Source organism: Catharus ustulatus, chromosome 1 (genome assembly GCF_009819885.2).
Source record: "Catharus ustulatus isolate bCatUst1 chromosome 1, bCatUst1.pri.v2, whole genome shotgun sequence".
Classification (NCBI taxonomy): domain Eukaryota; kingdom Metazoa; phylum Chordata; class Aves; order Passeriformes; family Turdidae; genus Catharus; species Catharus ustulatus.
The window spans coordinates 242,971-256,750 of record NC_046221.1 but is presented as its reverse complement, the minus strand read 5'-3'; the positions used below and the strand labels follow the sequence as shown (position 1 = coordinate 256,750).

Here is a 13,780-nt window from a genome sequence, read left to right as displayed (position 1 = left end):
GGTGGGAGCAGCAGTAGCACAGCGTTTGTTGGGGTGCTCAGGCCCACGTGAGCATCCTGTGTTGTTGTGAGCCTCAGCAGCTTTTCAGCTTGTGTTTTGAAAATATTTCCTTTGCCTGCTCTGTTGTTCCTGAGCAGGTGCCTTTGGGAACAGGGCAGAAGGATGGGATTCTCCATGGCTTCAATTGTTTTACATGTTTCCCAGGGAGGGAGGAGTGGTCTTGGAGCTTTGGGAGTACTGTTGGGAACATCCCTTTGGGACTCTGGGCTACTCCCCTTTCTGTGGAGCTTGATGACCCTCCAGTCCTACCTTTTGCTAGGGTTGGCTCTTCCCAAAATTCTCGTGTTGTTGGTGTCTGTGATGCCTGTGTGCAGAGCCAGAGGGGCGTGAGGGCAGGTGGTGTGTCTGGTCAGCACAGGCTCCAGCCTGCTGCTGGGGTGGGTGGGTGCTTTCCTTGCAGAAATGTCCTGTCCACTGGGCATGGAATGTCACTGCAGAGCTCCATGGGCCACCGAGAGGACAGCTCTGTGACCATCCTTTGCAGCCTGCTCCAGGGCCAATGCCTTCTCTCAAGGCAGGAGGGATTTTCCAGCCTCCTCCATCTCCTGCCATGTTCTCCTCCTGACCTCCATGCGGATTTTCATGTCCTCTGAGTCCCATTGTGCCCCACTCGCTTCTTAGTTTCATCCCGTTGATTTTTCCATTTCTTCTTTTGTTTGCTGCTTTTGGAATAAACTGGAGGATTTTCATTGTTTAAGTGATGGTTAGGCAGAGATTTTAAGCGAGGTCTGAGGACCTGAGGAGGTCTTCTTTAGTCCTCTAACCAAATTTTCACCTGGCCTTTTGTCTTTGGATTTCAAAATCCCAAGAGATTTCACAATGTCTGGCCTGATCATGCTGATTCTGCTCATACCTGCATCACCAGTGGGGAGTTTGGGAACTGGGAACATCCTGGTGCCTGGAGACAGCGCTGTTCCATGGGAACATCTCTCCCTGGAAGCAGCCTGGTGCCTGGGGTGGTGCATGGCTGGCAGCCTGCGGGGCTGCTCGTGCCCTGCAGTGCAGGTACCAGACCAGCTGCACATTCACCGGGATACTCAGTCAGAATACGGATGTGTCTGCACGCAGAAGTGCCTGGAGGTGGCTTAAGGACCGAAGTGATTGCAGCTGCCTTGATCTGCTATTACACCCTGTAGGTAACATCCCAAGGCGTTATCCTCCAGGGCTTCCCCGAGGCACCAGAGTCCGGACCAGCTGAGGAAGTCATCCCTGCGTCTGTCATCCCTGCGTCTGTCATCCTGCAGCTGACTTGCAGCATGCGGGTGCAGGATCTGCAGCATGGCCACCTCCACAGGGTGCATGGCAGGATGCCCTCTTGGAAGGCTGGCAGCAGTTTGGTGCTCAGCTTCTCTCCTCGGAGGACACGAGCGTGGCCGTACCCCGTGTGGGTGACACGGCCTGACCTCACGTGTGTGGGAGGGAGGCGTTTTCTTCAGTGCTGCGTCCCGGGGTGATGGGGAGAAGGTGGCAATTTCCTCATCAGCAGCTCCAGGTTTGCGGCAGGACCTGAGCTGGGGGTGTGCAGTGTGGGAGGAGGGAGGGAGCTGGTGCTGGAGTCGGGCTCTCCTGTGACTGTTAGCTACTTCCCAGCTGGTGTTAACTCTCTGCTGGCTGGGGCTGTTCCTCCTCTCCATGGAAACTGTAGGGAACAACCTGCTTTGTGCGCTCCTTGCAAGAGGCTTTGGGCAGTCAGTCAGCCTGTCAGGTGTGGGAGCCAGGGCTCTGTGCTCCGTGGGCACGGCAGGGATGGGGCACGGCAGGGACGAGGGTCTGGGGCAGAGCTGGGCTGGAGCAGTGCCAGGAGCTGGGGATGTGCAGGGCTGTGCAGTGCCCGTGTGTGTTAGAGCACAGGAGGAGGACGTTTCTCCTGGGACCAGGGTGGCGTGGGTGACCAGAAGGAGTTGTTGGGGTACCTGAGGTGACAAGGTTACCACGGTGGGGCTGTGTGGTGGGCATGGTGCTGTGGTGGGTGCTGAGTCTGTGGCAGGACCCAGCGTGAACATGCTCAGGGTCAGGGGACGCCTCTGTCTCTTCTCCCCCCTCCTGTTGGGCCGAGGGTGTCTGTGGCTCGATCCTGGCAGTGACGGTGCTGCTGACGCTGTACTGGTGCGGGGCGCGGGGACGCCGGTGGTGGGAGTCTGGGCTGTGACGTGGGCTGCGGGGGCTGCCCCCCACGGCCGGGCCGCCGAGCCTGCGCCCCCAGACGCTCCGGCTTGGCAGAGCCTCATCAGTATTCCTGGTGCATGGCCCAGCCGGCTGGAGCTGGTTTGCAGAGCCCGGGAGCTCCAGCATGGTCCTGACACAGCTCAGGGTCCTCCTGCAGCGGCGGGGGGGCTCGGCTGCCGTCCCTGCCGTGCTCAGAGCGCTCCCGCTCCGGCTCACAGCGTGTGCCGGGGCCCTGGGTGCCTGCAGCCTGGCACAGGTGCGCAGTTGTCACCTGTCCTGGCCTTTGTCCCTGGCAGTGGTGCTTGGGCTGATGCATGGTCTGTGCAGGGCTGTTGGCACGTAGGGCCTGGAGCTGGCTGCTGTCTTCACGTGCTCCTGGTGTGCCTGGTGCTGGTATCTGCCCTCTGCACGGGCACTCGGAACTGCAGGGACCATCCCTGCTAGGAACCTCCTCTCCCTCTGGCTGCGGGGCGATGCTGCTCTCTCATCCCTGCTGGATGTGGGGGGCTGCAGGGGCCCCCAGACTCGGCCCCTCTGCAGTGACAGTGCCTTTGAACCCAGGAGGGATGGTGAGTGCAGGTGTCCCATCCTCCCAGCTGGGCATCTCCCTGGCAACAAAACCGCCCTGTCTGCAGATCTCTGGAGCAGCAGTACTGTTTGTGTCTGGGGAGCACAGGGACACCCATTCTGGTGGGTCATGGCATCTGGGGAGCACAGTGGAGCATTTGACCGTGGTTTAGATTCCCGTTCCTTTGCAGGGCTCCTCCCTGAATGTCACACCAGGGCCAACCAGCACTGGAATGTTCCCTGGCTCTCGGACTATTCCCGTGCAGCTGTTGTTAAGCCTCTCATGAATTACATTAATTTCAGCCAGATGTTCGTGGCCATAATGTTTGTACCATGCATGTGGTTCAAAGAAGGGCTGGTAAGGGACCAGCTTGCTTCTGTCCCCAGGCGCCTGCTCTGGGTCAGATTGCCAAGGCCCTGTTACTGCCCAGCTCTCGGAGATGCTCCTGCAGCCCCGCACAGCCCTGGGGACTCGGGCCAAGCTGCAGCTTGTGGGGTGAGATGTCACCTGTCTGCATGAGACACAGCTCCAGTGCAACCCAGTATGGTTATGGTGTGAACTGCAGAGAAGAGACACTCTAAAGGCATGTGGGGAGTCTCTCAAAGCCCAGTGTTTTCTGGTCTCGTTCTCAGAGCAGTTCCTCCCTCAGTGGAGGGTTGAAGAGCTGGAGCCCGTGTGTTGCAGAGACTGGTGGGGCTTGAACTCATCCTGGGGTACAGATTCCCAACCTCTGTGCTGGTGCCCTGCAGCCCTCAACCCCAGGACTTGAATCCAAGGCTCTGTTGTAGCCTGTTTTATCGAGGGGATGGTGTCAATATACATGTCAATACACACAGCATTTGGAAACCTTTGCTACAGAACAGGCTAATTAGGCAAGTGTTACACTCTGCTGTGGTACAGACCAGTATCTTACTGGGATGCAGTAGGACAGGTGTTGTACCTGTATTTCTTCTTAGGCTGCTGGAGGTTCCAGTTGAGTGTTGTGCCCAGGTTCTGACTGTGTTTAAGAAAGGTGGAAACAAACTGCAGAGAATTGGGAATGCTTTAAAAACACAAACAGCTTTAAAAATATGATCTCTGATAGGACAGGGAAGGGATGTCGTCAGCTAAGGGAATATCTAGATGTTTTTCAGTAGGTTTAATCAGAATTTGGATGGAATCACAGAAAGAGGAAGAGCTGGAGTAAGAAGGAGGTCACAGGCTGGAGGGGTCTTGGGGAGGCCGTAGGGATGGGTCAGACAGACCCTGTGGGGATCCAGCATGTCCAGTCCTGCCTCAGCAGGCAGCACAAGGTGCATCATCCCTCCAGCAGACAGTCTGTGATTCAGCGACACCTCAGAGCCAGAACTGCCAGAATATTTTAAAAAGCTGAGACTCATGTGGAAGGGGAACCATCTGGTGCTGTTGGAATATGTGTGAAACCCAGGGTTTGGAAGGAGATGGATCTAGTCTCCCTGCAGGAAGAACTTTCCATCCCTGGGAGCCCAGAGCTGTGCCAGGCACGGTGCAAAGGAGCTTGTGAGGGTCCTGACCTGGTTCCCTGCCCAGAGCAGGTACCTGAGCCTGAGGTGCCCCTGCCAGGTCGGCGTTGGCAGCCTGGTCCGGCAGCCAGCCCTGTCTGGTGTTGAGTACCTTGGAAGGCATTCCCCTGTAATTGCTTCCTGCAGAATCCCTCGCTGGCGCTGCAGTGCGGCGGCTCCGGGAGCCGGGGTGGCAGATGCTGTGCGTGCGGGTCGGATCCCGTCTGGCAGCTCCCGTTCCCTGACCTTGGCACAGATGGCAGAGCTGCAGCTCTGGCGGGTTGGCAGGCGCCGTCTGCTCCGTCCCGGGCACAGGTGCCCGTTGTCTGGGGAAGGAGGGGAGTGGGATGTGTCCATTGTCTGCCCACAGGGGGCCATGGTGTGGGGAGCGGCAGCTCTGAGCTCCAGCTCTGTGTGTTGGGCAGAGGGTACCGGGGAGGGGAACTGCTGGCGTGAGGCTGGTGCTGAAGGTGTGAACACCTGAGGGAAGAGCAGGAAGAGCAGGACTGAAGCCCCAGGAGAGGCTGTGGGTGGGATCTCTGCTCCTGCATGCCGTGGTGGGGTCTGTGATAGTGCCAGGGAGGGGAGGGCAGGTGGATGGTGGGACCTGTGGGCTTAGGAGAGGAGGGAGAAGAGACAAGGGGAAGGAAGGGGCTTGGCCGAGGTGCTGGCTGTGCAGTAGGGAGTGGAAGAGCTCTAGGTGGGTGCAGCTCGAGGCCTGGGTGCATCCAGAAAACTACAGAAGTGGGATGAGGCTTACTGTGGAGAAGGATGAGCGTTCAAAGAGAAGGCAAGGTCCAAGCAGGTGATGGGAGTTTGGAAGAGTGAAGGCAGTGGAGTCAAAAGGGGAGGAAAGGGAGGTGCCTGATGTTGATGTGTTCCCTGGAGAGGCCCGGAGAAGCAGAGAAGACTTGGGCTGTCTCAGCAGACAGGGCTTTCAGTTAGGTAAAAATAGTTTAAGGGGGAGTCAGGCATCTTCTTTTTTTCCCTCCCCAGAGGGAGCACAGATCATACTTGCAATGTGAAGGAGGAAAGCCAGGGAGAGGGAAAAGGTGTGGAGGAAAAAGGAGGAGGAGGAAGAGGAGAAGGAGGAGGAGGAGTGCCCTGGGGTGATGCTGGAGACAGGGACTGCAGGCAGCAATGCGGGGTGCTGGGGGAAAGGTGGAGGAGGTACCACAGTCAGGATTCCAGCGGCCGAGCAGGGTCAGTGCTTGGTGGGTTTGGTCAAAGGAAATTACTGCCTTGGGAGGAGACAGGAGTGAAGCTCTGGCTGAGGTGGTCACACCTCATCTGGTGCCCTCTGCTTCGGGCTCGGGTGGGTGTGGGTGCTGCTGGGGGTCTGTGCTCCGGGGCGTGGGTGCTCCGGGCTGCCCGGGCCCCTGGGTCCGTGCTGACCCCAGGTGTCCCTGGCTCACGGCGGCTGCTGCGGGTTCGCTGCGCCGTTCTCCGATGGGAAAGGTGAGAAGGCAGAAGGCAGCTGGATCTGGTGCAGGGCCGGCGGGGTCTGGGCGCCGGTAGCGGGGGGTTCTGGCAGGAGCGGGGAAGCTCCGGACCGGGCTGGGGAACGTGCGGCGGGACTGGCGGGCGGGGAAGGCAGCGGGGCGCGGGGATGCTGAAAGGCGCGGATGGAGCCGGGGCCGCCGAAGGGTGCGTGTGCGTGTTTGCCGGTAGCGGGATCCCGCTGCCGGAGCCGGTCCCGGTGTCGCTGCCGGTCCCGGGGGCAGCAGCGGCGAGCGGGGGCGCAGCGCCCTCTGGCGGACACGGCCGGCCCCGCGCCGCTCCGAGGCCCCCGTTGCCGGCCCTGCCCCGGTGGTCGGTACCTGGCAGGGTCCGGGCCGGTTCTGGTCCCGGTGAACACCCCGGCGGGGCCCGGCAGGTTTTGGTCCCGCCGCCCCGAAGGGGTGCGGGCTGGCTCTGGCCCCGGTGAGCGCCAGGGCGGGTTCCGGGCAGCGCCGCCGCTCCCCGGTGCGGACTCCGCCGCGGGCACCGAGAGCGGCCGAGCAGTAACAGCGCCCGGCGCTGCTCTGCCCCGGGGCCGCCGCTCCGGGACGGCGCCGCCGCCGCCGCCCGTCCCCCGGCTCGGTGCCGTCGGTGCCCGCGGAGGGCGCGGCGGGCGGGGCGGCCCCGGCCCCCCGCCCCATCCCCATCGCGGCCCCGGCCCGTTCCGGGGCGGGCCGGCCCAGCCCCGCGCTGGCGGCGCCGAGCACGGCCCGGACATGCGGGCGCGTCGTGGGAGCCCCGCGCCGGCGGCGGAGAGCGGCGGGCGTGGGGCCATGGGCAGCCCCGCCGCTGACCATGGCCGAAGGCTGGCGCTGGGCCGGGCCGGGCCGGGGCGCCCCGCGGCCGAGCCCCCGCCGCGCCGTCAGCGTCCTGCGAGTCGCTGGACCTGCAGGGCGTCCCCGCCGTCCAGGCCGCGCTCGGCGCCGCGCAGCAGCAACGCCGGCGGCCCAAGAGCTTCTGCGCGGCGGGGAACGGGCTGTCCGGGGCGCTGCTGCCGCCGCCGCCCCCCGCCCGCGCCCGCGGCGGCCTCCTGGACCTGCTCCGGCTGCGCTCGCCCCGCCGGCAGAGCCCCGAGGGAGAGGGCGACGGCCCCGGCGAGGCGCAGCGCCCGCGCCCCAGCAGCATGACCTTCCTGCCCAGCGCCCGGCCGCCGCAGCCCGCCGAGAGCCCCGGCTTCCTCCGGGGGGGCTCCCTCTGGGCAGCCGCCGCTGGAACTTGTTCGGGGGCAGCGGCTGGAGCGGCTCCAGCCCCAGGAAGAAACTTCAGCTCCCTGCGGAAAAGCTTCAGTTTCCGCCTGCGCCGGGGCCACGAGCTGCGGCGGTCCGAGTCTGGGGGGCTCCTGCGCCCCACGCGCCTCCGCACCAAGAGCGAGGGTGGATGCCAGCTCCCTGCACACCTGCCCCAGCAAGCGCGACCTGCTGTACCCGGAGCTGAGCAGGGTCGGGGCCCGGCTGCACGCTGACCCCCGTGCAGACGGGGGGACTCTGGAAACTCCTCACCAGCCGCTTCCGAAGGCGGAGAGCGCGGCAGCACTGGCTGCATGTGCCCCAAGGATGCCCACGGCAGTGCTGAGCCTGGCCTCCTGGGTGGGGGTCCTCTGCGGGCTCTGGGTAAGTGAGCACAGCAGCAGTGCTGAGCTGGCGAGAGCCCCCTGTGCCAGCGGGGCCTGCAGGGATGGGTGGCTGTGGCCTGTCCCAGCTGAGGTTCTGGGCCGTGCGCTGGCCCCTGGTTCTGTCCTGGTGCTCGGCAGGGTTTGCACTGGCCGCAGTGAGGTTGCAGGAGTGTTCACAGGTGCTGCCATGCTCCGGTGCCCTGGGCGCTGCACCGGCCGTGCTGCTGGAGCAGCCGTGGTGTGGTGCTTGACAGGATGTGCTCCGGGGTCTGGTTCCATTGCTGACCTGGGAGTCAAGCAAGTGTGTCCTGCTTGCCCTGGTGGGGCCCAGCAGGGTGGGCTGAGCTTCGCTGCCCTTGCCCAGCAGCGTTGACAGAATGGGGAGAGGAGTGCTGTTGGTGGGCTCCCAGGCAAATGGGGCTGTTTGGGAGGTTGCCAGAGCAGAGGTGTGGAACAGCACAGGGGGTGGGGAGCCCAGAAATGTGCCTGCACCTCCTCTTGTGAGTGGCTCCCTGGTGCCAGGCCACATCTGGGGGATGCTCAGCCCTGGCCACCCCTGCTGAGGTCCCTCACTGGCACCTCGTGTTTGGGAGCACAGAGACCCTCACGATATGGGGCAGCACGCAGAGATCAGGTGTGGCATTGCCAGTGATGGGACAGGGGATCAGGATCCCACAGGGCTGGGCTTTCAATGGGCACGGGCAGCTGAAGCAGCTCTTGGGTGTCCGACTCTGATGTGGGTGGGCAGTTCTGTGGGGCAGTGCTGGCCGTGCCGCTGTGCCCTGTCCCCTGCCGGGCCCTGTGGACGGAGCTGCCCACAAGCGCCGTGGCCTGGCAGGGCGGGAGGCGACAGCAGCATCCACAGCTTTTTAAGGCATGGAACGCATGGAGCTGGGGGCTGGGCCAAGGCCTGCTGCCCGCTCCCGGGGGCCTCGCTGGGATCCGTGCTCTGCTCGGGAGCTGGGTGTTGTGCAGGCAGTTCTGCTGGGGTTATGTGCCAGAGGGATGTCCTAGGGCTGGCGGCTCTCCAGGGAGCCCACGTGCTCCCGAGGGTCCTGGTTGCTCCTGAGGCAGCACTGGATGTTCCCCGGGAGTGCTGGGCCACGGAGCTCAGCACAGGAGCAGCTCTGCGGCTGCCCAGGGAGCTCGGGGGCTCCATCCCTCGGCCCCTCTGTCCCTCGGCCCGCTGTGCTGCAGGGGAAGGTTCTGGAGCTCCCGTGGGTGCCACGAGGCCAAGGCCGGGATGCTGCTGCGCTGCGGGGGTTCCGGTGCTGGCAGGGCAGCCCGGGCCGTGTGCTGCTGCCGCTGGGTGGCAGGAGGTTCCCAGGAGAGGGGAGGTGCGCTCATGGCTGGGGAATGTGGGTGTATGCGGACAGGGAGGGCCGGGCCCTGCCCCTGCAGCGGGGGGCCTGTTGCTGCTTGCCGCTTCCAGCGGGAGCTGCGCCAGCCGCAGCCGGCCTGGCAGCCGCATTCCCAGAGAAACAGTCGAGGCTGGGCACTTGGTTGGCGTCCCTGCCTCTCACCTGGCTCCTCCGTGAGACAGGTAGGAGCTCCCCTTGGATCCATCTTCGGGACACCCTGCTGAGGCTTCCGTGGGGAGCGGTGTGGGTGGCGTGGGGTCCCTGCAGCAGTGACAGCTCATGCAGGACCACTGCTTCTTGCAGGGATTAGTGTTGGCCACCGTGGCTCGTGCTGGAGGCAGAGGCTCAGGGACTGACCTCTCCAGGCTGCCATGGGCACTGTGGCTCCTGGCAGGAGCCCCTGGTGCTGCAGAGCTCACACTGGGTGTAGTCACACTGAGAGCACCATTCATTACCTGCCTGGTACCTGCACAGTCCCTGTGCCCACCCACCCTGTGTCCTCCTGGCAGCACTGAGGGGTGAGAAGGCAGTGGTGAGGTCTGCACAGCACAGTAGCTGCTGCTTCTCCTCTCTTGTGCCCCATCTCCCCGTTGTCTCTCTGCTCAGAATGCTGGTCCGTGGCTTGCTCCGGGGGGAGCTGTGTGTCTCTGAGCCCGGGCTGGAGGGGTACAGCCTTCGTGCTGCTGCCACAGGGCTGCTCAGGAGAGCTCTGCCCCATTCCTGTTCCAGCCTTGCAGGCCCATGATGTTCCAAACACCCTCTTGAGGTCTCACAAACTTTGATGCTCGGTGTGGGCGCTGCCCACCTTGCCCTGGGAAAGCTGCTGGTGCAGCCACAACTTGCCCTCCTGGGGGTGCAGCTGCAGCTGCGGTTATCAGCACTTGGAAAAGCTGGATGTAGGAGTCCCGGCAGAGAGCCAAACCAGCACCTTCTCTGTTTCCAGAACCTGGAGTGGTTTGTTTACAGCACACCGTGATACCCACCCCGCACCGTGATCTGCATCCAGATAGACCCACAAAAGCCAGGGGGTTCTCCCAGCCCTGGAGGGGTTCGGCTGGGATTGAGCACACAGAGAGGTGATGGGGGATTTCAGGTTTTGTTACCTGGAAAAGATGTAAAGAGCTGATTTTTGTGTAATGAGAAAGGGAGGGCAACAGCCTTTGGGGCTAGTGAGCAAAGTCAACACAGAGTCAACACAGGTGATCGTGGTCAGGGGTTCAGAGCATTTCTAGATATGCAGGTGTTGGCTTGTGCCGTTCCAGAGAGGCTCTCTAATAGGTGTGGTCTTGGGAAAACTGAACTGTTCTGGAATTGGAGTTGTCCCTGTGCATGAAGGGACTGTGTGATGGGCACAGCATCTCTGATGGCTCAGGAAGCATTCCTCATCAGGGAGCAGCATGGAGCTGTGTCAGGGAGGTTTGGATTGGGTATCAGGAAAGAGTTCTTCCACGAAAGGGTGGCTGGGCACTGAACAGGCTCCCTAGGGAATGGTCATGGCCCCAAGGCTCCCAGAGCTCAGGGAGCATTTGGACAGCGCTCTCAGGGACAGGGTGGGATTGTTGGGGTGTCCATGCAGGGCCAGGGGTGAGACCAGTGATCCTTGTGGGTCTCTTCCAGCTCAGGATATTCTGTGATTCTGTATCACAGCCGTGTCCTCTCTCCCAAGGAGATGCCCTGCTTTTTGAGGTTCTTTAAGGTACCTCCCTTTACTCTTGTGTGTGGAGTACTGATTTGCAGGGCATGTGAGGGAAGGCTTCTGAGAGAAGAGAGGGGTGTTTTCTCAGGGATTGGGTGAAGTTTGCATAGGGAGTTGGGTAGGTCATGATAAATATCACCTCGTGTTGGTACTTGCCTCGGCTGAGCTGGGAGTGCTGCTGAGAGGCAGAGGTGTCACGGTGGGGTTAGAGATGCCTCGGATGCTGAGGCCAGTCTGGTGTCCGCACTTGGGAAAAGCTTGAGAGTTCTGGAGGGTGTCGGGGAGGGAGCTGTTGGGACAGTTCTCTGGAGGGCTCAGTTCTTAGGAGGAGGTCAGAGGGTGTGTGGTGGGTGTGGAGCCGTCTCACTGCAGTCACGGGCAGCCCTGAGGAGAGGGAGCCCCATGCCTTCAGTGTTCATGGGGCTGCACAGCTGGAGCTGAGGTCGGGCACTCTGGGAACAGGGTTTTGCTGGTGAGGTCGATCCCCACAGAGTGCTGTGATGGGAGGCTGAGTTACCTGTCTGTCCGTGTTACTCTCTCCTGGGTTTTCCCTTCCAGCAGACCCTGTCCCACTATCACAGCAGGGTTTGGTCTGGGTCTTTGACAGTGTTTGGATGGGGGCTGGAGAGCAGCAGGTGCTGAGGGGTTGAAATGCCTGGATCTTCCAGAGCCTGCACTGACCTAGAGCACAGTGACACCGGCTGCTGCTGCCCGTGCCATGGTGACGAAGCAAGGGTGGCAGTTCCTAAGTGTTCCCTTTCCCAGAGAGACCCAGCATTGTCTCCTTTTGTTGCAGAGTGTTTAAAGTTCTGCTGAGATAATCCTTGCCAAGGTCGTGTCCCTGCAGTGGGTTCCCGTGCTGGCTCAGTGCTGACTGGAACGTTGGCTATGCCTGTGCTGGTCCTTGACCTGGAGAAATCCCCCTCCTGCCAGCATTGCTGGGGTAGAGGCTTTATCAGCCTGGCCTGGGAGGGGTGGCTGTGCCCGGGAAGGGTGGCTGTGCCCAGGCACGCTGCCTCTGCCTCCCTTTGATCTGTGTATGTGCTCAGGTGGGTCCGTTTGCGTGGCCGCAGTGGTGGCCACGAGCGGCCTCGGTTTGTGTGGCCTCTGCTGTGTTTGCGCAGCCTCTGACCTGGTTTCAAGGCTGGGTTTAGTGTCCAGGGTTGCAGTGTCCAAGGGTGCTCCACCATGGCTTGGATAATGAGTTGGTTAATTATTAGTTGCTGTGTGGGGAGACCAGATGTGTCAGGCGCTGGCGCTGCTGGAGCCCAGGGAAGATGAACCTGCTGCACATTGTCCCGTGGAGAGAGCAGCTGGGGTGGGCAGTCAGATGTGGCCAGGCAGCCCCTTTCTCCTCCAACCTCGCTGCAGGGAGCTGTGGGTCTGGCTGAGCCCTCTCCAAGCTGTCTTCAGGGCACAGGGAATGCCCTGCTCTGTGATGGAGGGTGCTGGTCCTGCCTCCTTGGTGCACGACACTGCTGTCCCACAGCTCGGGTCTAGTCTGTAGGTTTTGGAGGTGTCCAGGATGACCAGCTGACCAAGGGACACCAGCTACAGAGTGCCTCCTTTATGTCCTTGTCTGTTCTTCTGCATGGTAGGGGCTCTGCCCATCTCACCTCCCAAATTTCCACCTTCTGCAGTAGAGCTGCCTGTGCCAGGAAACCTCTATCAACAGAAGCTTCTGGGGTGTAACAGGATTGTCCTGAATCTCCTTATCCCAGCCCAGTCAGAACTGATCTCTTGTATAATTGTGTCGTGGAGCCAGGGATGCTGTTGGGCTGTGCTGCAGTTCTTGGTGTGACAGTGGTTCCCTGAGCCCACTGCTTCAGCTGTGGAGGTCAGGTACACCTGGGGAAGGTGTTGAACTGCAGCACAGACAGCCTGGCCCCCTCTAGGTGATTAAATAGCAAAGAGAAGATGCAGGAAGAGTGACCAGGTGTGTTTTCATCTGGAATTGCAGGTGGTGCAGCCAGTGGAGCAGTGAAGCTGTCCAGTGGCTCGTGACTCCCTGATGCTACATGACCCCAGTGCTCAGAGGGAGATCAGGCCCTGGAGTGTCTCCTGCTGGAGGCAATCCCTGCTGGATGAGCTGGCACCAGGGCCCAGTGCTGCAGGGGAGGTCTCTGCTCACCTGCCTGGGATTTTGGGTGGTGCTTCAGCCCCGGTCAGGCTGCAGGTGGCTCGCTGTGTGCTTCCCCATGGTTACAGCTTCACCAGGAGACGATGGGATCTTGTGCCTGAGGGCTGGGCACCCCTGCACCCTTCTGGCTCAGCATGGTGGGTGGGGGGGTCTGCAGCCACAGAGGGAATGGTGCTGTTGGAGGGGGGCTCCAAATCAGTCTGCTGCTGTGGACTGGGACCTTTCCTGCTTCTCTGGTGTGCAATAATGTCACACAGGTGTATAATGTCACCCTGATGGGATTCATAGCCATGAGTGCCACATTCTGCATTTTGACAACCAAGGATGAACACTTGTATGGACAGAGCTGACATCTGGTTTTCATGCATGTCACTGGTTTTCAGCAGCCAGCCGCTCCATCTGTGGTTGTTTTGGGTTGGGAAGCTGCTCGTGAGCTGCCCTTTGGCAGCTCTGTGGGTGTGATCTGTGCCCACACTGCTGCGGGAGTGATGGCAGAGGAGAGAAACAAGTGCAGGAAATCAGGGGGAGGAGGCTCCATCCTGGGGGTGTCTGAGACCCGAGTGGCAGAGCTGACCCTGCGAGCGTGGGTGCAGGCAGGACACAGGGCCAAGTGGTGTGAGAGCTGTCTCTGGGTCTGTGCAGGCTCATCTGCCCAGATGTGGGTCCCCCAGCCATCAGGGTGCTGTCACATGTTGTGTGTGTCCCTCGTGCGGTGACAGAAGGGTGATTGGCCTGTCCTGGGGCAGAGCAGGGGGTCTAAAAGGGACCAGGGACACCAGGGACAGACTGTCACTCGTGCAGTTGTGGCATGGACCCCAGCCTGACACCTGGAAGTGAATTGTGCTCCAAACTCTCAGGCCTTCCCCGACTGGCTGATAGTCACAGAATAGTCACAGAATAGTCACAGGATCACTGAGGTTGGAAAGGGCCTCTCAGACCATCTAGTCCAACCATTCCTCCCACAGTGCCATGGCCACCCCCTAGCCCTGTCCCCAGGTGCCACATCCACGTGGCTTTTAAATCCCTCCAGGAATGGTGACCCCACCACTGCCCTGGGCCAGGGCTGGAGAGCTGATTCAGGGAAGAAATATTCTCAATATCAAACCTAAACCTCCCCTGGTGCAACTTGAGGCCATTTCCTTTTGTCCTATCAAGTC

General features: G+C 61.3%; 1 protein-coding gene across 1 annotated transcript in view; it reads left to right on the top strand.

Annotated features, from left to right (window-relative positions):
• Positions 1-6,937: 6,937 nt before the first annotated feature.
• AGAP3 (ArfGAP with GTPase domain, ankyrin repeat and PH domain 3) overlaps positions 6,938-13,780 on the top strand; it is a 77,052-nt gene continuing 70,209 nt past the window's right edge. The window contains 6 exon segments of the mRNA XM_033080647.2: positions 6,938-7,010; positions 7,013-7,071; positions 7,073-7,189; positions 7,191-7,277; positions 7,279-7,332; positions 7,334-7,424. Coding sequence (XP_032936538.1) covers positions 6,938-7,010; positions 7,013-7,071; positions 7,073-7,189; positions 7,191-7,277; positions 7,279-7,332; positions 7,334-7,424 — 481 coding nt within the window.